The sequence below is a fragment of the Gossypium hirsutum genome, chromosome A10 (genome assembly GCF_007990345.1).
Source record: "Gossypium hirsutum isolate 1008001.06 chromosome A10, Gossypium_hirsutum_v2.1, whole genome shotgun sequence".
NCBI lineage: Eukaryota > Viridiplantae > Streptophyta > Magnoliopsida > Malvales > Malvaceae > Gossypium > Gossypium hirsutum.
Window position 1 is genome coordinate 136,223 of NC_053433.1, and position 20,320 is coordinate 156,542.

At 35.2% G+C, this 20,320-nt stretch overlaps 3 protein-coding genes across 9 annotated transcripts; 1 reads left to right on the forward strand and 2 right to left on the reverse strand.

Moving 5' to 3' along the window:
- Positions 1-82: 82 nt before the first annotated feature.
- LOC107925130 (histone acetyltransferase HAC1) lies at positions 83-9,894 on the forward strand. 4 transcript variants are annotated; one of them, XM_041079408.1, is made up of 18 exons: positions 83-424; positions 709-1,137; positions 1,581-1,695; positions 1,862-2,153; positions 2,227-2,727; positions 2,842-4,619; positions 4,782-5,078; positions 5,172-5,450; positions 6,175-6,303; positions 6,458-6,658; positions 6,738-6,880; positions 6,998-7,310; positions 7,477-7,616; positions 7,782-7,860; positions 7,971-8,363; positions 8,836-9,053; positions 9,169-9,279; positions 9,371-9,894. In XM_041079408.1, exons 2-18 carry the CDS (start codon positions 914-916, stop codon positions 9,378-9,380), a joined length of 5,223 nt encoding a protein of 1,740 aa, XP_040935342.1. In that variant the 5' UTR covers positions 83-424; positions 709-913; the 3' UTR covers positions 9,381-9,894. The 4 variants fall into 4 exon arrangements, with proteins under 4 accessions (XP_040935342.1, XP_040935343.1, XP_016711189.2 ...); XM_041079409.1 differs by having other exon boundaries at positions 779-1,137; XM_016855700.2 differs by having other exon boundaries at positions 85-424; positions 9,169-9,894.
- Positions 9,895-10,012: 118 nt separating this feature from the next.
- Positions 10,013-15,854, reverse strand: LOC107925131 (myb family transcription factor PHL6). Of its 4 annotated transcripts, none has more exons than XM_016855705.2 (9): positions 15,708-15,798; positions 15,419-15,447; positions 13,491-14,173; positions 13,048-13,252; positions 12,674-12,750; positions 11,941-11,980; positions 11,738-11,813; positions 11,274-11,343; positions 10,013-11,141 (listed from the first exon to the last, which is right to left on the reverse strand). In XM_016855705.2, exons 3-9 carry the CDS (start codon positions 14,037-14,039, stop codon positions 10,857-10,859), a joined length of 1,302 nt encoding a protein of 433 aa, XP_016711194.2. In that variant the 5' UTR covers positions 14,040-14,173; positions 15,419-15,447; positions 15,708-15,798; the 3' UTR covers positions 10,013-10,856. The 4 variants fall into 4 exon arrangements, with proteins under 4 accessions (XP_016711194.2, XP_016711195.2, XP_040935344.1 ...); XM_016855706.2 differs by lacking the exon at positions 15,419-15,447 and adding an exon at positions 14,304-14,440 and having other exon boundaries at positions 15,708-15,794; XM_041079410.1 differs by having other exon boundaries at positions 15,064-15,447; positions 15,708-15,794.
- A 2,146-nt stretch (positions 15,855-18,000) lies between these two features.
- LOC107925108 (uncharacterized) lies at positions 18,001-19,498 on the reverse strand. The gene is made up of 3 exons (XM_016855677.2): positions 19,255-19,498; positions 18,954-19,174; positions 18,001-18,642 (listed from the first exon to the last, which is right to left on the reverse strand). The coding sequence occupies exons 1-3, from the start codon at positions 19,342-19,344 to the stop codon at positions 18,339-18,341; spliced, it is 615 nt and encodes a 204-aa protein (XP_016711166.1). The 5' UTR covers positions 19,345-19,498; the 3' UTR covers positions 18,001-18,338.
- Positions 19,499-20,320: the final 822 nt, after the last annotated feature.

The following is a 20,320-nucleotide window of genomic DNA, read 5'->3' on the forward strand; positions in this document are numbered from 1 at the left end:
GAGAAGTCCCAAGGCCGAAACAAAATTAAAAAGAAAATCATCGTTTATCGAAGAAATATTTACTTAATATTTATATTTTTCCCAGAGCGTAAAAATTAAAAATTAACAAAAAAAAAAACAGACCCACAAAATCCCCAAATTGAAGCCCTCTATTTGCAAACCCCAATCCCTGGAAATTTAATTCGATTCGCCCCCTTTTCTTCGTCGTCTTCTTCTAGTCTCCGTCTCATACTGTCTCTTGGCAACGTACGCTCGTGTCAATTCCCCTTCGCACGTGTGATTCTTGCAGTGTTTCGCCGACTCCTTTCTCTTGCCTTTTCTATTTCCCGATCGCCGTCGTCGCCCGGTCTTACTATAGGAAGTCTCGAAGCTCTGATCGAAGCTACTTTTGTTTCTGCTTTCATTTTTTCATTTTTTTCTTCAGGTTTGTTTTTAGGGTTTTCATTATCTCCTTCAATTATTTAGGAAAGTAATGTTCTTTTCATTTATTACTTAGGGTTATTGATTTTCTTAGTGTTAAATTCACTAATTAGTATCCTGTTTTATCTTTGAATTTCAAATTGGGTTTTGTCTTGCTTCATTGATCGTAATTCCCATAATTCCATCCAATTTAGTGAATTCTGGTTTCGATTTGTTAAACAATTAAATTTTTTGCATTTGAGCTTCAATCATTGGATTATGAGTTAATTTATTCAATTTTACTGAAAGATATAAGCAGGGCGCATAATATATAGAGAATGCCGTGACACTGATGTATTTGAAGTGATAATTTAACAAGGGAAACAAAGAAGGAAGCATGAGTGGTGGTGGATGGTTGTATTGTACGGCAAGAGTGTGGAATAAGTTATGCAGTTGTTCCTAGTTGTGATTCTTACTAAAACAAGGCAAAAACGAAGAAGGAATAAGCATAGAAATGAATGTGCAGGCACATATGTCAGGACAGATATCAGGACAGGTACCTAATCAAGGGGGATTGCCCCAGCAAAATGAGAACCCTCTCCAGCCTTCCCAGATGCAGAATTTAGGTGTTGCTGGAGGTGTGGGTGTTTCTGGTGTTGTTGGCACTGGAGGTCCTCATAATACGTTGAATATGGACACGGACCTCATGAGAATACGTGAATTTATGCGAGGAAAGATGTAAGATTTTCTATAAGTAGTATTGTTTACCTTGTTTTATGAAATGTCTGCATCTGCTGATTGATTTAATTTAAACTTTATAGAGTAATTTGGAATAGAAGGTGCATTAGATGCTGACTCAATACTGTCTGAATGCTATTTAGCATGAACTGAAGCTTTTTTGCTTATTTCATTCCATCATTTTCTTTTCTGTATGCATGTGTGTTTGCATGTACAATTGTGCATGTTTGTGATGCTTGTGTGTAGCTAGCTGCTGAGTCTTAGATAATCATCTTCGCTGTCATTGATTCTTATATAATCATTATCGCTAGGTAGTTTCTTCTGTGATCAATCTATATATAGAGATTAGGCAATTCCGTCTTAGAATTGTCTTGTTATTGTATGTATGTATAGAGATCACTATTGATACCTAATGCTACTACTATCAATCTCATGTCTGTCAGCACTGAGATTCTAAAATTGCGGAACCAGCATCCTATTACTGAGGCATCAATGATGAAGTTTCGGGATTTTGCGAGACGGTTGGAAGAAGGTCTATTTAAGATCGCTCGTACAAAGGTTAATTAGTTTAGCTGTATTCTTCCTTTATTTTTCCTCATTTATATTTCTCATTTCTTTATTTTCTTCCATGCTATAGAAGCACATTACTTTGCATTCTTTTGATGAATTTTATGCTACAACCTTCTTTCCTCTTTATTTCTAATGCTTGAAATTGTTTTTCTAGGAGGACTATGCAAATTTGAATACTTTAGAGCAACGTTTACAGATTCTAATAAAGGGTAGCAGAAATGTACACAACCAACGACATCCACAGCTTGTTAATTCGGCATCAGCAGCAGTTGGTACCATGATACCGACCCCGGGTATGTCGCACAGTGGCAATCCTAGCATGGTTGCATCTTCTATAGATACTCCTATGATTGCTGTCAATGCAAGCATAGCTCCTACGACTGTGAATACAGGAAATCTGTTGCCAACTGGTGGCATGAGTAGTGGCTCTTTCAGTAGATCTGAAGGTGAATCTGAACCTTATCTTTTAAAGTTAAATAGTATTTCCTGCTGATGCTAATAGAATGGTACTTTTTGTAGGAAATATATCTAATGGGTATCAACAGTCGCCTGCAAATTTTCCCATTGCTTCCGGTGGGATGTCATCGATTGGTGTCCCGAGAATGACTAGCCAAATGATTCCCACTCCAGGATTTAATAGTAATAACAATAACAGTAGCATTAATAATCAGTCTTACATGAATAATCAACCTCCTAATAATGTTGGTGGGCTTTCAACTGTTGATTCAACTATGGTCTCTCAGCCACAGCAGCAGAAGCAACACATTGGTGGTCAAAACAGTCGTATTTTGCAGACCATTGGTAGCCAAATGGGCAGTGGCATCAGGTCTGGCTTGCAGCAGAAAAATTTTGGGTTTCCTAATGGGTCACTAAGTGGTGCATTAGGGATGATGGGAAATAATATGCAAATTGTTAATGAACTGGGGGCTTCTGGGGGATCTCAGACTGCAACACCTTATACTAATTCATCTAAACCTTTGCAACAACACTTTGATCAACATCAGCGACCCTTAGTGCAAGGTAGCATATTGACTTTGTCTCTCTGCCTCTATATTTCCTAGTAATAATGAATGTGAATATGTAGTTATTATTGGATATACAAGTTGCCTCATAGAAAACAATTCTTTTTCTCAGGTCATGGATATGGTATGAACAATGCTGATTCTTTTGGTTCTGGAAATGTGTATGGTACTGTAACATCTGTTGGATCAATGGCCAACTCTCAGAATTTGAACCCAGTTAATTTGCAGTCTATGTCCAGAACAAATTCTTCTTTGACAAGCAACCAGTCGAAGTTACATGGTGTGCAATCGGCTGCCCATCCGAACCCTCAGTCACTGGATCAGCTTGAAAAGATGAATTTCCAAATTCCCATTTCTTCAATAGATAATATCCTTCAGTCTAATCAACAATTTCAGCAGCAGCCCCATCAGTTCCAACAACAGAAGATTTCACAACATCAGCAGAAGCAGCAAAACCTGCAGCATCAGAATTTGCTGAGCAATAGTGATTATAGTCCGTCTCAGCTGATATCTGATATAGGGAGTCAAGTTAAGCATGAATCTGGAGTGGAACACCGTGATGAGATTTTACATCAACAACCTTCTGAAAAATTTCAGCCTGAGTTGCAGAAGAACCATACTGAAGAGCTCTCTAATCAGCAGGATATGCATTTGTCTCTGCCACAGAATTCTCAACAAATGACACAGATACTGCATCAACACCAACTGAATTCAGAGTCTCATAATGATTATAAACTTTCAGCTGGATCCCAGCTAGAATCAGCTGTGCGGTGTCAGTGGCACCCTCATTCTCAAGTTCAGGTTCAAATGCCTGGGGATATGTCACATGATCAGAATGTCCAAGAGGATTTCCGCCAGAGAATATCTGTGCAGGATGAAGCTCAGCGTAACAATTTATCTGCAGATGCATCTTCTATTAGTCCAATGGTTGTTCCTAGAAGCTCATTGGATCAATCAAATTCAAGGGTTGCCATCTCTAGATCTGGAAATGGGAGCCATGATCGGCAGGTCAGAAATCAAGTGAGGTGGCTTTTGTTTTTGCGTCATGCTCGTAGGTGTAAAGCCTCCGAGGGCAAGTGTGATGGTAATTGTTTTACTGTCCGAAAGTTGTTGAGTCATATGGATTTGTGTCAATCATCTCAATGCTCATATCCTCGTTGCCATCACTCCAAGATATTGATTCGTCATCACAAGACTTGTACAAATACAGCTTGCCCTGTTTGTGTTTCTGTTAACAATTATGTGCAGTCTCAAAAGGCCCGTGCTTGTCTAAACTCCACTTCTGGTTTGCCACCTTTGAGTAGTAGGTCTACTAGAACATATGATTCTGGAGATATTTCAGCTAAAACGACTTCTACAACTACAGCAATTGATACTTCTGTAGACATACAACCTTCACTAAAACGCATGAAGATAGAGCATTTTTCTCAGTCTGCCATAGCTGAAAGTGAAGGTCCTGCAGTATCAGGTTCTGCTGTTACTGAACCTCATATATCTAAAGATATCAAACACCAAGACTACGAACATGGTGACAGGTGTATGCAAGTTAAACCTGAGCCTATGGAAGTAAAGGCAGAAGTCACATTGAGTTCTGCTAAAGGTAGTCCTGCTGTTATTGAGATGAAGGATGATGGAGATGACATTTGCAAACCAAAGGCTGATGGAAAACCTATTACATGTGATGACTTTTCTGGCCTGCCTAAGCAAGAAAATGTTAAGATTGAGAAGGAGCCTGACTCTGCTGATCAAGAAAATACAACACAGTCTTCTGAAAATGCATCTGGAACTAAGTCTGGGAAACCAAAAATAAAGGGGGTATCACTGACTGAATTGTTCACCCCTGAGCAAGTTAGGGAGCATATTAAAGGTCTCAGACAATGGGTTGGCCAGGTACACTTCATTTGTGGTGTAATGATTTGTTTGAAGCTTTTTTTTTTTTTTTGGTTGTAGATCATTGATAAATCATAGGAGGTAATATGTGCTAGCTTTCGAAACCAGAAGCTGGACTTGGTGACGAAAAATGTATTGAGGGTAGTTCTTTTCTTTTTTCAGAGTAAATCAAAGGCTGAAAAGAACCAAGCAATGGAGCACTCAATGAGTGAGAACTCCTGTCAATTATGTGCAGTTGAGAAACTTACTTTTGAACCACCACCTATCTATTGTAGCACTTGTGGTGCTCGCATTAAGCGGAATGCAATGTACTACACAATGGGAGCTGGTGATACACGACATTACTTTTGTATTCCATGTCATAATGAGGCTCGTGGAGATACCATTATTGTTGATGGAACTGCCATTCCAAAAGGAAGGCTTGAGAAGAAGAAGAATGATGAAGAGACTGAAGAATGGGTGTGTAGAATGCTTGCATTTTGTGCAATTATCTTCAAATGATCATCCCTAGAAGTTGCATTTTCATTTTTCTGTCTTCATAAAATTGTGCAGTGGGTTCAATGTGACAAATGTGAGGCTTGGCAGCATCAAATTTGTGCTTTATTTAATGGTCGAAGGAATGACGGTGGGCAAGCTGAATATACTTGCCCCAATTGCTATATAACTGAGGTCGAAAGAGGAGAGCGAAAGCCCTTACCTCAGAGTGCTGTCCTTGGGGCCAAAGATTTGCCAAGAACAATCCTTAGTGACCACATAGAGCAGCGATTATTTAGGAGACTGAAACAGGAAAGACAAGAGAGGGCAAGGGTTCAAGGAAAAAGTTATGATGAGGTGATTAATGGATCATGATCTCTTGCTGACGCTTGATTCTATGTTACACATGTTTGTCCTTTTTGACTTTTTTGTTGCTGAAAGATGTTTGATATGTTACAAATTTGTGCACACATACACAAGAAAAACAAAAGTGAGAATGAAAAGTAATATTCAAGTAAGTTTCCTTGTTTCTGGAAATTTATTGAAGTAACAAAAACTGTAGGGATAGCTAAGTTAAAGCCCTTTTGCTTGTGATTTAGCATGTTGCTTGGAGTGAGTTTGTTTATGCTGAGGAGAACATTGAAGAATGGAGTAGTTGTATCTGTCCTAATTTATGTTTGAAGACCGGTAGCTTTGGTTGGTGTTTAATATTTGCTACCCAATTTATCTAGTTATAGGTCATTTAGCTCCAAAGCTCCAAAGCTCCAAAGCTTATCATTCATATGACTTAGCATAAACTTCCCATTCCTTTGGCTTTGGCCAATTAACAATTTTCTGTATATGGAATTTCTTCTTGGTATTCTTGGTTTCTTTTTTGTTCTTTTCTCATTGATATTTCCAAAGCTTATCAATCATAGGATGGGGTTTAAATTTCAGATTCCTTTGGCTTATATTATGGAGTTTCTTCTTGGCATTCCTGTTGATTTCTTTTTCATTCTTTTGAAGTCACATGCTAGTCCTCTAGATGGAGTTCTGCTGCTGTAGGTAATAAACTCATTTGTTGCTTCATCGATATTTCCAGGTTCCTGGGGCTGAGGCACTTGTAATTAGAGTTGTTTCATCAGTTGACAAAAAGCTGGAAGTGAAGCCACGGTTTCTTGAAATTTTTCAAGAAGAGAACTACCCACCAGAATTTCCATATAAATCAAAGGTGTGAAGGGTATAGATTAAGCTTAAACACATGTTTTTCTGTCTGTGTGCTTTCTTTTTTTGGGATTGATAAAGTGTAATCCATGCTTGTTTGTTTGGATTGGGACTTAAATTCTAATTATGAAATGCTAATAATTTATGATTTTCTCTTTCAGGTAGTTTTGTTGTTTCAGAAGATAGAAGGGGTAGAAGTATGCTTGTTTGGCATGTATGTTCAAGAATTTGGATCAGAATGTGCATTCCCAAATCAACGCCGTGTTTATCTGTCATACCTAGATTCAGTCAAGTATTTCCGGCCTGAGGTTAAAGCAGTTACTGGAGAGGCCCTCCGTACATTTGTTTACCATGAAATTCTTGTAAGTCTAAGCTTCTCCTGAATTCTATTTAATTGAGATCATTGTCTGTGGTATCGGATTCTAATCCTTTATTTTCCAGATTGGATACCTTGAATACTGCAAGAAGCGTGGTTTTACAAGTTGCTATATATGGGCTTGCCCTCCACTAAAGGGTGAAGATTATATCTTGTATTGTCATCCAGAAATTCAAAAGACACCTAAATCAGATAAATTGCGAGAATGGTAATGCAAATAGTATTCAAGAAATTTCTCTTCTTAATTCCTTAATCTGCATCTGAAGTTATAATTTTATAATGACACGGTCGAATAATCTCCCTAATATGTGTGATGCTGTTTCAGGTATTTATCGATATTAAGGAAAGCTGCCAAGGAAAAAATTGTAGTTGATCTTACTAATTTATATGATCATTTCTTTGTATACGCCGGTGAATGTAAGGCCAAGGTGACAGCTGCTAGGCTGCCATATTTTGATGGTGATTACTGGCCTGGGGCTGCTGAAGATCTAATCAATCAGCTTCGTCAAGAAGAAGATGGCAGAAAGCTGAACAGAAAAGGAACAACGAAAAAGACCATAACAAAAAGGGCTTTAAAAGCCTCTGGTCAGTCTGATCTCTCTGCTAACGCCTCCAAAGATCTGCTACTGATGCATAAAGTAATTTCGTTTCTTCCTAATCTTTTAGCTCTTGTTTTGCTCCTGTTCAAAGCTACTAGATGTGATAAATTAACATTCTTGCTATCTTGGATTTTTCTTGTAATGATCCAAGGATTTAATTGGTTATTTTATGCTTTTCCTTTTCTCTTTTCTTGATTCACTTCAGCTTGGTGAGACCATTTCCCCGATGAAGGAGGATTTTATCATGGTTCACTTGCAGCATTGTTGCAGTCATTGTTGTATTCTAATGGTATCTGGATCCCGCTGGGTCTGCAACCAGTGCAAAAACTTTCAAATTTGTGATAAGTAAGATTGCTACCCTATTCGCGTTGTTGTATTCCTTTTCCCCTGGTTAGAAGCCTGATTGATGCAATTCCTGTCTTTGATCTTCTCTCCCATTACTATCTTCATCTATTCTTGTTTCATCTGATAGGACTGTGTTCTAACGTCTTCTTCTTTGTACTTTCACAGGTGCTATGAAGTAGAGCAGAAACGTGAAGAAAGAGAGAGACATCCCATTAATCAGAGGGAAAAACATGTATTCTATCCTGTAAGTTTCTCAGAGTACTAGCCATAATTTTACTTCCAGAATTTTGTTTGTTGCTATGCAAACCTGTCTTATCTTTTTCCAACTCGGTTTTTTATTTTGGAAAATTGCAGGTTGAAATTACTGATGTACCTACTGATACAAAGGATAAAGATGAAATTCTTGAGAGTGAATTTTTTGATACTAGGCAGGCATTTTTGAGTCTTTGTCAAGGGAACCATTATCAGTATGATACCCTAAGACGGGCTAAACATTCCTCGATGATGGTCCTGTATCATCTTCACAATCCAACTGCTCCTGCATTTGTGACAACCTGTAACGTATGTCATCTGGACATTGAAACTGGTCAAGGCTGGCGCTGTGAAGTTTGCCCTGATTTCGATGTGTGCAATGCATGTTTCCAAAGGGATGGGGGTATTGATCACCCTCATAAGTTAACAAACCATCCATCCATGGCTGAACGTGATGCACAGAATAAAGAGGCTCGGCAACTACGGGTTCTGCAGGTATTTTTTACTTAAAATTTTTGAACTCTGTATTCGTTTTTTGTCTTCGCAATGATTCGTTGGGTGTGGTTAATTGGCTAAATGCCATTTAAACATACAAGCATGCATGTGGTATTTATGGCATACTATATTATATAGTTAAGAGAACAGCAATGGTTTATATCTGACGATAGCTTGTATCAAGACCCCTTTTTATTCTTTCTTGGGGCTTATTGAACCTAAAAGACCTGGTAATGTTTGACTAAACAACTCTCTAATTGGATATTATGAGATTCTATTAGCCCTCTGCACTTGAATATCCAATATGTTAAATGCTAACTCGCATTGAAGTATTTATGTTACCTAAATATATATATTATTTTTCCTTCCGATTTGGCAAATAGATTGTTGGAAAAATAAGTGACTGTCTGCGTCCAAATATGGCTGATTCCAAATGTGTTATTCTAATATGATTGTTTCTTGGCATTTGCAGCTTAGGAAAATGCTTGACCTTTTGGTGCATGCATCACAATGTCGTTCCGCGCACTGCCAATACCCAAATTGTCGTAAAGTGAAGGGGCTTTTCCGCCATGGTATCCAATGCAAAACACGTGCTTCTGGTGGCTGTGTACTTTGTAAGAAAATGTGGTATCTGCTGCAACTTCATGCACGAGCATGCAAAGAATCCGAATGCCATGTACCTCGTTGCAGGTACACGCACAAGTCTCTAACCTTCTTGAAGAGTCATATGCTATGCTTCTTTCTCTGTTTGTGCTCATGGATTTAAAGTGAAATCTGATAACATTAAATTTGTTAATTAATACAGAGATCTTAAGGACCATTTGAAGAGGCTTCAGCAACAGTCTGATTCACGGCGAAGGGCTGCTGTGATGGAGATGATGAGACAGAGAGCTGCAGAGGTTGCTGGTAGTTCCGGGTAAAACCAAACTGTAAATATGTTTTGATAAAAGAAAATGCTACTCCACTGGTTCACTTATTCGAACTAGGTGGCGATGGGGGAAAAACAGGCACATCTAGAAGCTCGGAAGGGGATAGGCATACAATTAAGGATAAAACAGATTGATTAAGGGAGCAATAATTGTTTGAATGACTGAATTCCCTTAAAAGAGAAGCTGGCAGCAAAAGGGAAGTTGTTGGAGAGATGTGGTGTGCCTGCAACAGCTGGTAACAATGGTCCTCCCCTCTCGTGTCGGAGTTGAAGTAGTGATGTGTGTTGGTGATTCTTTAATTTTGTATCTTAGTATATCTGTGGACTGGTACCGGTGGAGGTGGGGTGGCTAGTGTACTATAATTGTTCTAATTTGGTATTTTAATGACTTTTTTATTTTCTTCTAATTACATGGGGATGTGAGGGAAGGAGGGAGTTTTAAAAGTCTTTTCCTTTTTCTATGTTGTTTTCCCCCTTTGAACATTGTTGGTCTTAGTATTGCTTCTTAAATAAGTAGCATTTGGTGAACTCCAGCAGCAATTCATATGTCATATATTGATTTTATTTTATTTATGTAATTCTAATGTAAACATTTTTCTTTTACCATTTACTTGTCCGCTGTAGTATCTTTTAAATTTCAAAGTGATGTTTGTTTTGGAAAACGCTGCTGCTGCTGCTGCTGCTACTGCTTTATGTATGTATGTATAAAATCCATAACAGATTAACAGAAGATTTTATATTATACAACAGATAGACACAACAATACAAAAAAAGCGTAAGCATGACATAGAATACACAAATTAACATATATGAGCACCATCTGGATCTTGTAATGAAAATATGGAAAGTGAACCTTAGCTGATCCATTAGGAATAATGGAAATAAAAAATCAATAGCTTGACCCAGACCAGAAACAATTTGCTCCTGTCCAAATTTCCCAGGTGCCATAGATACGTCCTAAATTCAATCACTACCTTTCTACTGTGGATGGATCTACAAAACCAAATCAAAATTCCCACTTGTTACTGCTCAGGATTTTCTACCTCGGCCTCGGCTTCGTCCATACGAAGCCTTTTCGGACTTGATTTCAGTTTACAATCCTCCACATTGGGAGCTTTATACTTTGATGGTAGAGATGTTGGTGACTCGGTTTTGGACTCACAAGGCTCGGTTTCTGATGCAATCCTTGATGGCAGTTCGGAGTTTGGGTTCGGAACTAAGGCATTGCCAGCTTTATGTATGTATGTATAAAATCCATAACAGATTAACAGAAGATTTTATATTATACAACAGATAGACACAACAATACAAAAAAAGCGTAAGCATGACATAGAATACACAAATTAACATATATGAGCACCATCTGGATCTTGTAATGAAAATATGGAAAGTGAACCTTAGCTGATCCATAAGGAATAATGGAAATAAAAAATCAATAGCTTGACCCAGACCAGAAACAATTTGCTCCTGTCCAAATTTCCCAGGTGCCATAGATACGTCCTAAATTCAATCACTACCTTTCTACTGTGGATGGATCTACAAAACCAAATCAAAATTCCCACTTGTTACTGCTCAGGATTTTCTACCTCGGCCTCGGCTTCGTCCATACGAAGCCTTTTCGGACTTGATTTCAGTTTACAATCCTCCACATTGGGAGCTTTATACTTTGATGGTAGAGATGTTGGTGACTCGGTTTTGGACTCACAAGGCTCGGTTTCTGATGCAATCCTTGATGGCAGTTCGGAGTTTGGGTTCGGAACTAAGGCATTGCCAGCTTTCTGCTGTTCCTCCAACATCTTCTGCAAATATCTTGCATGTTCTTCTATGCGTAACTGAAGCGACCTTTGTAGCTGTGCATTATTCAAATACATACAGAAATAGAATATCAACTGAATTCAAACCAATCAAATAACAAAGCTACTTAAATCGGACTCAATTGTGTCGTATTAATTGGTACATTCAGCTACGAACATGATAAATACCTCCAGCTGTTCATGCAATTGTTTCTGTACTTCCATCTGCATGCGCAAAGCTTCCGTAATATGCATTCCCCTGCTCACAAATGATGAAAAACCACTAGTTTACGTGTAGATTCTATTTTTTTTTTCTAGATTCAAATAATATTAAAATTAATATCTACTACAAATTTGGAACCGATGTTGATTTTAACCGTTGGATATTTACTATCCAAATTTACTTTGTTTTGCAGATAATGAATTTGGATATCTATATATTCTATCCAATGGATAATGTTATCTAAGTCGAATTCAATTTTAGATAATAATATTCAAATTATTGCAGATATAAACATATTTGGATCTCAAAGCAGCTAATGCGGATTTGGATATCTGAAAAAATGCAGATGTTTGACCCGCTATCATGAGTAATCTTATTCAAGAAAAAGAAAAAGAAAAAAATGAAATAGAGAAAAAAATGCAAGAGATACCCTCTTTTCTTTCCATCGCTTTCATTGCTGCTTGAAGCTGGTTTCTTTTCTTCAGAGCTAGAAGAAGTCTTCCTCTCTGAAAAGTTCAAAAAGCCAAAAAACGTGTAAAAGCTTGCGCATTACATTAGAAGAATATGAAAAGCATAAATTCGGATATTCATTAGCCGAATTTGCTTTATTTCTGCAGATAATGAATCAATTACCTTCTTTTTTCTCTGGCATATATTTGGCAAGTCGATATTTCTGTAGAGTTAAAAGATTATATCAATATTACTGCTCAGAACATAGCTTAATTATTCATGTGAGTGTTGCATATGGAGTATCTAAAATGAATAAGTTAAAAAATTTCATAAGGTTTTTTTATTTTGTATTTGAAGGATTTTTGGGAGGGTATAATCAAGCTAAGCTTAATCTATTGAAAGGTCAAGCTCTATCGAGTTTTATTTTCAAAGCTCAAGCATGATTTGAGATGATGATCTCACGATTGACTTCAAGCTCGATAATTTGTTCTTAAGTTGGAGTTGAAATTTTCACCATTAATTAAAACTAAAAATATATATATTTTAGGAAAGAAAAAAAAAACTCCATTAAGGTCGCGAGTTAAGTATTAGGACATTCGACTCACTCGATAGCTCGATATTCTACAGTTCAACTCTACAATAACTGAGCAAAATTTAAATATTGTCTAAGCCAAACCCAAGTATTAGGATACTTGAATTGGCTCCCTCAATAGCTCGCGAGGAAAGAGTTCAATAGATAATGACCAAGTAAAATTCAAATTTTTTCTAAACCGAGGCTGAGAACTTGCGAGCAGTAATGTATAATTTACATCCCTAATCCTTAAAAAACATAAATCTATACTCATACAAATATGTATTTAATAAGAGTTTCGGACACAAATATATGAAAAATCATCTTATAGAATTGCTTAAGTACCTGTAAGTGGCTTTTCACATGGTAGATAGTCAAACCTTCAACATTCATAAGCTTTAATACACCCTTTGGGGTTGCCTCTGCATCATGCATTCATATAATGAGCTTTTTGAATATGGAACATTTATTTTTATATCCTAAAATTTTTAAAATCTTTTAAAAATTAAATGAAAAATATAGATGAATTTGGTTGCAGTTTTTTTTTAACTTCTGAACTAAAAACCAACTTGAATTTATATAACTATTACTCTAAATAAAAACCGAAAATCAAACCCAACACTACGTTTGAAATCAGTTTTTGGTTTTCTCGGTTTTTCTGCTTAGCCCTACTATATCCATATCTGAAAAATGAAAAAGTGGGAATAAGAGCTACTTACTTTCGGGGCCATGAAGCTTGTTGACAGCCTCAACAAAACGCTCATGCAGCTCAGGAGTCCATCTCATTCTTGGCTTTAGAACGGCCGCAGCTGCTCCAGACATTGCAGGACCATCAATTGTTGGTGAAACAGAATTAGTGTTTTGGTTGCATTTCAACTCTACAGTTGGCTTTGCTGATGAAGGTGGATATGTTTCATATATTTCCTAAATTGCCAGGCAATCAAGAGAGGATGAAAACATATATATTACTTGGACTCAATTATGTCCCATCAACATACAACATAGGTATTATCAACCTACGTTGCTCCAGGTTTTTTTGGCTCATACATGAATAACGGAATATGACCATATCCAAGTTTAAAACGTACTCATATCCAACACTCACACCTAAGCTCAAGTATCATAGTTATCAACAATTAGATATAACGAAGAACATACTTACATCAAGTCTGGGATTTTCTCCATGGTCAGTGATAGCAATGTCAAGTTCATCAGACAAAAATTGTAACTCTAACTGCTCAGTTGTGATGCCAAAATCATCACTTTCACAATGCATACCATAAAAGCAACCATCAGAGGAAGCATCTGCAGGCAGATTAAGGAAGTCCTTCATGATAATTTCAGAGTGACCCTCATTATATGGATTGTTCAAATCCTCACTAAACACAGCCGGAGATTTTGATGAATCGACGGAGGAAATGAACTGGTGGCATGTGGGAGGGTGTGGAAGAAATGGCAAATTACCGAGCTGCCGTTGTGTTTCGGATGTTGACGATGATGACAAATATAAACTGGTACAGAACACAGAAGAACTTGAAGATGCATTCTTAGCATCAGACCTTGGAGAATTGAAGGGAAAAGAAAGTCGGGATGAACATTCACCGGCCATCAGTGATTGACCTTCGGATTGTATGCTCAGAATCTTATGAGCTGGAAATGCTGCTATAGGATATGGCTCTCCAATTCCCTTGCTAGGCTCACTTTGTGTCATAAGCCCGATGCAAGGACTGCACGCTGTTGTCACCAAAGGTTACATGCTTCAAAATATTTAGAACTTCAAATCTGATTCAGTTCTGTTGATCTGAACTCAACAAAAAACGTAATCCTTCCTTCCCAGAGAAGGACCTGGAAAACACAACAGAAACTAAGCACTGAGCTTAACAGCATTGAATAAACCAAGAAAACAAATATATTTCATGATTAAAATCCGATTAACCAAATGATTGAGACGATAAAAGGAAACTCAGAACTGAACTTTATATGCATACAATGCCTCCCACCAAGATCATATAAGGATCAAATGTCTTGGTCAATTGCTATAGGCTTAACATACAAAAATGAACCTTCTCTTCAATATCATCATCATGATATATGCTTTATCATTCTGTGCAACTATATATCAGAGCAAATTTGTGGATCAGTTGTATCAGAAACAATGAAACAAATATCATATTCTTCAAACTATCAGAATTGGAACAACATGAACTATAAGCAGACAAGTATTACATGGATACCATGATTTCTGAACTAAAAACCAAATTATATGGTTCCCTACAGATAAGCAGTGTTGGACTGCCCGGCATTAAGGTAATGCTATTAAATGATGAAACCTCCGTTACATGATACTAGACATATACATTTAGCAGTACTCCATAATTAGAGTTGTGGAAAAGAGAACAGATGCTGAACAAAAGAGATAAACATCAATCATGCATGCGAGCAACTCCGAACCATAAAAGGTTTTTTCAGTAGATAAGCTCAATCATATAAATTCTTCAAGTAGATAAAACAAAACACGAAGAGAACGGTCCGGAAGAGTGTTGGACATTGGAGAATAGGAATCTCATGTCTCCAAGGGATCAACAGGCAAAAGTTTACAGTTAACAACTTGGCATAAGAATGATAGCTTTTTGACAACTTCAACATTTGCAATCTATATCAATATATTCACCATAATAACCACAAACCTATAAGCATAATTATTCTAACAAAAAGAGGTATCCTGTGAGTTTCACCTATGTAACTGGAGCTCGGGCACAGGTATGTGTACTTCAAGGATACTTGGAGGTCATATCCCATAACTACGTGTCCATATACTTGGACCGAAAAAGAAGAGTGAGCATCATAAAATTCTATAGCCGTTCTTCAAAAAAACTTTGCTAAGATAGTTGTTTGTATGCTTAAACCCAATCAGGACCATCCACATACAAATAAAAAGCAGTTTGTATCACCATAATTGCAAAAGCAAATTGAAATGCATAATTGACCCTCCACCCAAATACATCTCTCTAAACTTTTGTACTAGTGTGAGAGTGTTGGGTGTAGCATATAAACTCTGAAAACAAAGGAAGCCATTGAAATCCCAATTACCTAAAAAAAAGCCCGCCGAGAATTAAAATCTGACAAAACAAAAGCCAGATTTGTTATTAAGACCCCTATATAATACACATCCATTCTTATCCAGATTTGTATATATGCATATACATATATAAACATACAGCTAAGAAGACCGAAAGCAAGAGATATAAATTAGTTGAATCTTTGCAGACAAATGAATCTGATATTGTCTGGTTCAGTTTATGACTAAACAACACAGATCTTAGAAACAAAAAAATAAGAACACATGTAAATAAAAATGTGTATACACAATTACACATACCTAGTTTTTGACTTCTGCCATGAAAATTCTGATCTGAATGCAAATAGAAAAGACGTAATGAGATGAAAGAGCTACTCTTCTTCTTCTAGATTTGGCTGCGCTCAATCAGCGTTTGTTTTTATAAAGAAAATGAATGATTGATAAACTACATCAGCATCATCATTTTACGCGCCTTTATTAAATACTGATATGCACGTACCAATGAGGTGCAATGTTTTGCTACTTGGTATTCTACTGTGTGCTGGTGCTAACGTCAACATTTCTTTTTTTTTTTGCTTTTTTTTCCTTGTTAAGTTTTTTTTTACCAGTTAAAGGTTAAAAAATATATTATACGGTATTTTTAATTTAATATATTACATGATACTATAATTTCGATTTAATGTAATATTATATATAAAAATTGATATGATAGTGACATAATAATAATCTGTCCGAAAGTGATTAAGTGTTTATTCAATTGATATCATCATTATTATCAATATAAAAAGGTATGAGTTAAATCACTCTCAAACATTTTTATAAAAATAATATTATGAAAAAGGACATTACGGCAGCCAATAAATTTGTTAGTGATGTACATGAAAATTAGGAAAAGGAAGTGTGTTAGCCAAAAGTTAGTATTGTATGGATGACCGTGAATTCCCTCTTTCCAAATACCTTTAATTTCAATTCCAATGTTGTTTGATAGTGGATTTTTGGTTATATACTCATAATTTTATTTTATGTGAGTGATATTGACAAGCAAACACATTAGTGCAAGTTGAAATTTGTATCACCATTTGAATATTAAATGAAGGGGTCCATTAAATCATTAAGGTGAAGAAGCTCGGAGATGATGATGCAATTTGTGTGCAAAAATTTGTTATTACAAAACATGTTTGAAAATCAGGCTCCATATTTGGCCCCTTTTTATCATTATTTACAGCCTTGTCCCCACGCCATGTTTGATAAAGGTGAAATGGGAAGAGGAAAATGGATACATAGCTCGTCAAGGAGTGGACGGTTGCCAATGTGTCACAATCTTGGATCTTTTTTGTGGTGTAAGCTTAGTGGGGTCTTCTCTTAATCAGCATCTTTTGGGGTATAACAATTCCTCTTGTTTCCCCTTTTATATTCTTTTTATCTTACTATAATTATGAAGGTGGTCATATAAATTAGGTTTGTCTATTATTAATATAGATACCCAATTAATCCTTTTTAGTGTTAAAAATGTTTATAAGTATCATATTATAATCATAATCAAGGCTTATTTCATCATTTCCTAAAACTACATCAATTATATCATTTACACTTTTTTTTTCATTCGGATACTCCCAATTGCTTAATTTTCTATTTATGCTTGTATTTTCATATATTTATATTTTTAAAAAAAATTAATTTTTATCTAATTTTAATTGTTAATATCATTAAAATTATTTTATTACATTTTATTTTATTTTATAATCATGAATATTTTTTGTTTTAAAATGTAATATCAACAAATTTAACATAATAATTCTAATGATGTTGAAACCTAAAAAATCCTTTGTTTCTTATGTTTTAGGTTTTTTTTTATTTAATTTCATGCAAAAGGATAAACAAAGAAACGTTTAGGATTCACTCTGATTTATTTATGTATTCCTCTTAATAAATTTGATGAAATTCTAGCACTTGTAAGATTCCTTTCTGGTATAAAGGCAGCCATTACCTAAAAAAGAGAATCTGAAAATTGTATTTCAGCATGAAAAAAAAAATAATGGTTAGAAAGTTTCAATATTAGAATAATAATCATACCCTCTAATTTACTGGTATATGTATTTACATATTAATTTTATATGTGATATTTGATGATACAAATAGTAATTATATAATAAAAAAATTAAAAGACTAATATAACTTCATTTTTACCTATTATATAATTTGGAACACGTAATTGAGACACTAAATTTAATAGACTCACCAATTATAATAGTTATTCAACCATTACACATGTATAAATACAAATAGTTACATCCCAAATTTGAATTTATAAATAATTGCACTCCAGTCTAATATATTTATCAAGGTAATTGTACCATGAAACATCTTGTACTAGGAATTAGATTATATTTTGTTTCCTCTATTCAAAAAATAACAAATTAATCACTATATATTAAATCAAAGAACAAACTAGTCATTTCTATTAAAATTTCATCTATTTATATTGTTAAAAACTGATGTGCCTAACAAAATAACCAAGACACGTGACGTGCTATATATATATCATGCTGACGTATAATGATCAATTTTTAACAGCATAAATAGATGGAATTTTTAACAAAAGAACCAACTTGCTATTTAATATAAAGTAAAAAGATTTAATTGCCCATTTTTAGTAAAGAAATTAAAATATAACCTAATTCCTAATATAAACACCTCCACAATATTATAAATGTTATATTTAATTACAAGCTTTTTATTGATACTACGACCCCGTACTAGCTAATAACAATAATAAATGGGTTATTTATCGTTTTGGGTATGAGTCTTCTACTTTTTGAAGTAGGAAAAAGTGTTAAAATAAAAAAGAGGGCGCATAAAGCCCAAAGACATGATTAGGTTGGATTCTACATAATTATTTAAAACAAAATATAAAAGCAAGAAAGCCTTCGTCTAATACATAATTTCTTCATTGTGGGACTGCTGCTTCTTGTCATCGTCGTCGTCTGTTATGAAAACCTGAGCTTTGCTGTCGCCTTGTTCTACAAAGTAGTATTTTCGGACATCATCGGCAAGCATGAGACATATCAACCAGAAGAGCGAAGCATTAAGGGACATGAAAGCGGCGCCGCCGAACAAACCGGTCTTGGCGGTGGGACATGTGGTCTTCATGTCTTTATGAATGTTGTTAGTTAAATGAAGGAGCTCTGTGATGGTTACCCATGTTAACATCCCTTCTCCCAACATCGACAGTCCCCTGCAGATTTCCAATTTTTTACATTCATTCTACCCAAACACAAACTGCTCCATTATTTTTAAAGTCGACATAATCTAATCAAGTTTTACTTTTATTTTAAGCTATAAATATCTAGTTTAAAATTTAATTTATTTTTTACTAGAGCTTAGCTATTCAAGCTTAAACTAAAACCTGAATAAATGAGTTTGATCTCGAATTAAGTTGAAATAGGTTGAACAACAAATCAATAATTAGAAACTATCACAATTTCAAAAAAATTATGGTAAATATCAATCTACGAAATCAATGTTAAAGAGTATATAGAGACTCACATGGTGATGAGGAAAAAGACGAAGAAAGGGATGGATCGTAAGAAGACATAATAAGGAACAGATGTGGAATTGTAAGGATAAAACACAGAGTAATATCCGAGCACAACTGAAGTAGTGAGTGATGCAATGGATAAGAAACCAAGAACAACAGTGGGATCCGATGGATAGTTGCAAATTACTCGAAGGGGTGATGTCTGAATTTCTGGATTTCCAAATGCCGGCTGTAACATAGAAATAAATTTAATGGGACCCAACAAGAATATTGAAGAGAAAATGGAAAGGAAGAAGAAGATGAAGGAACCTTTTTGTTCTCAGCAATTACTCCAAATAAGAGAGATAAGACCCCAAAAACTGCAACGGTAGTGGCCATTGTTTTTATGTCTATCGCCATTATGACCTAGGTGATGAACTCAAAACATAAAACACCATAATCAATATATATAGGAATAGGATGATTAAATGTTATTGTATCAATTCATAGAAATCATCAGTCAGACATCATGGATATCTTCGCCCCCTCCTTGCTTTTTTTTGTTTTTTTTTTGTGGTAACCAAACCTTGAAATTTCACTACACTTTTGTCCCATACATCACATAAATATACAACTAACGCACCGGAAATTTTGATTTTTAAAAATAATAACCATTGGAAATGACCTATACCCTTGTATTAAATTAAATTAATTCCTATACTATTAAAGCTATTTAAATAAGTTTAAATTATTAAACACTATATAAAGAAAATACTGGAACAAGCTATTGGAAATGGATTAATTCGATATATAATCAGAGGCGAAGTCAAAACAAAAATTTAAGGGGTCGAATGAAATTTTAATTTTTTATAGCCTATATCTTTATTATTTTTAAAGGATTAAATCAAATTTTTATAATTTTAGGGGGGCCAAAGTACAATTTTACCTTTACTAATTTAAAAATTTTTAAAAAATTTAAAGGCTAAATAAAAATTTTACCCCGGCCCCCCTAAATCCGCCTGTGTATATAATATAGAGTAAAATTCACAAACTATTAGGAAATTTACGTTTTGGTCACTCGACTTTAAAAAAATAAAAAAGGTTACCAAATAATTCGAAAGTTTTCATTTAAGTCATTAGACATTCTAAAATCTTTATTTAAATCAATGATTTTTTTTAAAATGTTGGCTAACAAGTTCCAAACGATGATTGGTACGATGGATCAGTATCCATCGACAAGTAAAAGAACATACATTAGATCTAAGTCAGCTTGATTGTCAATGTCAGAGGTTAAAAAAGAAAGCTATTTGGATTTGAGTACGTATTTTTTTAATGTTAAAAACTATTTCATAAGAGAAATTGAATTATGAAAGAAAAAGATAAATGTAAACTTTCG